This window comes from Temnothorax curvispinosus, unplaced genomic scaffold (assembly GCF_003070985.1).
Source record: "Temnothorax curvispinosus isolate PA1 unplaced genomic scaffold, ASM307098v1 QBEX01017524.1, whole genome shotgun sequence".
Classification (NCBI taxonomy): Eukaryota; Metazoa; Arthropoda; class Insecta; order Hymenoptera; family Formicidae; genus Temnothorax; species Temnothorax curvispinosus.
This window is the reverse complement of record NW_020227304.1, coordinates 1-1,793: the sequence shown is the minus strand read 5'-3', so window position 1 is coordinate 1,793 and position 1,793 is coordinate 1. Positions and strand designations below refer to the sequence as shown.

Here is a 1,793-nt window from a genome sequence, read left to right as displayed (position 1 = left end):
GCTTCTCTTATTTAGGATTCTAATATAACCCACCTATTAGTGAACTGAAGACATTCATGATTAGTAACTGAAAGGTCCGTGGTTCAATCATGGCCTTCATCCCACATAGTCATCAATTGAGAGGAGGATTTCCCATTTATGGAGAGGAGAGTATAAGAGGAAGATTCTTTGTTTAAGGGGAAGAGAACAGTTCACGAAAAAGGATAACAGGGTATAGAGGTTTTGTGTCAAATAACTGGTACCTTATGGTCAGGTACCAGTTGGAGACAGGGCGATAGGATTAAGTCTTACACAAAACCTTAAAAACCCTCCGAATTGAAGGCACCCCAAATTTTTACCAAAAAGAAGAGAGATACCTGTAGAGTTACCCATCTTGGAACTTGTAAATCCTTTCAAATTACAGATTCTTTAAACGTTAAATATATTAATTACTAAAGAACCATTATTAAAGCCAGTAGGTATTAAAACATAATTTACTTGCAGGAAATTAACTTTATAATTAAAGCGTCAGCTTTTTCCTTCCCTTTTTTATTGCAGTTGTCTTTACTTTACTCTTATGTCCGTTGCTTTATAGGGTGGCTTTGCAAAATGTTACGAGATCACAGAGTCAAAGTCGCACCATGTATTCGCTGGGAAAATTGTGCCAAAGTCACTGATGGCAAAAAGCAATCAGAGGGAGAAGATGACCCAGGAGATTGCGATTCACCAGACCTTGAATCACAAACACATCGTTGGCTTTCACGGTTTCTTCGACGATACTAATAATATTTACATTATCCTGGAACTCTGTCGTAAAAGGGTAAGTAGCAGTAGTAGCTACTTCAATTGCCAATTGTGAGTTTACAATTGTTTAACATTCTAGTCGATGATGGAGCTGCATAAGCGCAGGAAAGCACTGTCGGAATGCGAGACACGATACTTCATGAAGCAGATCTTGGATGGAGTTTTTTACCTGCATCAGCATAGAATAATTCACAGAGATTTAAAGTTAGGCAATCTGTTTTTGAACGACGATTTGCAAGTCAAGATCGGTGATTTCGGATTGGCAACCAGATTGGAGCATGACGGTGAAAGAAAAAAGTAATTGTTACTCAAATACACCGCAGTCATGACGAATGTGATCATCTTCTCTGTTCATTGTGATAAATCATTCTAAATCTAAAGATTAAATTATATTTTATATTCATTCTTAAATTCTATTTAAATGTGATATTTTTTATTTGTTTAAACTTAATTTTACTTCAAAATTATATCCACATAAATTATACTCCAACATACTTTGATAAAATTTTTAAACTCTATCAGGGATAAATTAATTTTATCAATTACACATAAAATTTTAGTATATGATTTGACTGATTGATGAATTTTTTAATAGAACTGTCTGTGGTACTCCGAATTACATCGCACCGGAAGTGCTCACGAAGATCGGACACTCGTATGAGGCTGATGTATGGAGTATTGGTGTCATAATGTACACTCTACTTGTGGGTAAGCCGCCTTTCGAGACGTCAAGCCTGAGGGAAACGTATTCTAGGATCAAACAAGTGCAGTACAAGACACCGCAACACATTAGTAAACCTGCCATGAACATGGTGGCGAACATGTTGCAACTGAGTCCCTCAAAACGTCCGTCCGTTGCCAAACTGATGAAAGACAGCTTTTTTAGTTCTGGTAAGACATCAACAATTAAAAAAAGTGGAATTGTTCAATAGTTATTTTTTTTCTTATAAAATAATTCTATCGATTATATAACAGCTTTTTTTGATAATGTGATAATATAAATTATATTA

The 1,793-nt window shown here is 35.5% G+C and overlaps 1 protein-coding gene across 1 annotated transcript; it reads left to right on the top strand.

The window, feature by feature from the left end:
- Positions 1-109: 109 nt before the first annotated feature.
- On the top strand, positions 110-1,715 carry LOC112467553 (serine/threonine-protein kinase PLK1-like; the record flags this gene model as incomplete). Its single annotated transcript, XM_025036236.1, has 4 exons — positions 110-211; positions 575-799; positions 863-1,080; positions 1,379-1,715. Coding segments are annotated over 4 exons (882 nt in total), but the record flags the coding sequence as incomplete, so codon positions are not given.
- Between the last annotated feature and the right edge of the window lie 78 nt (positions 1,716-1,793).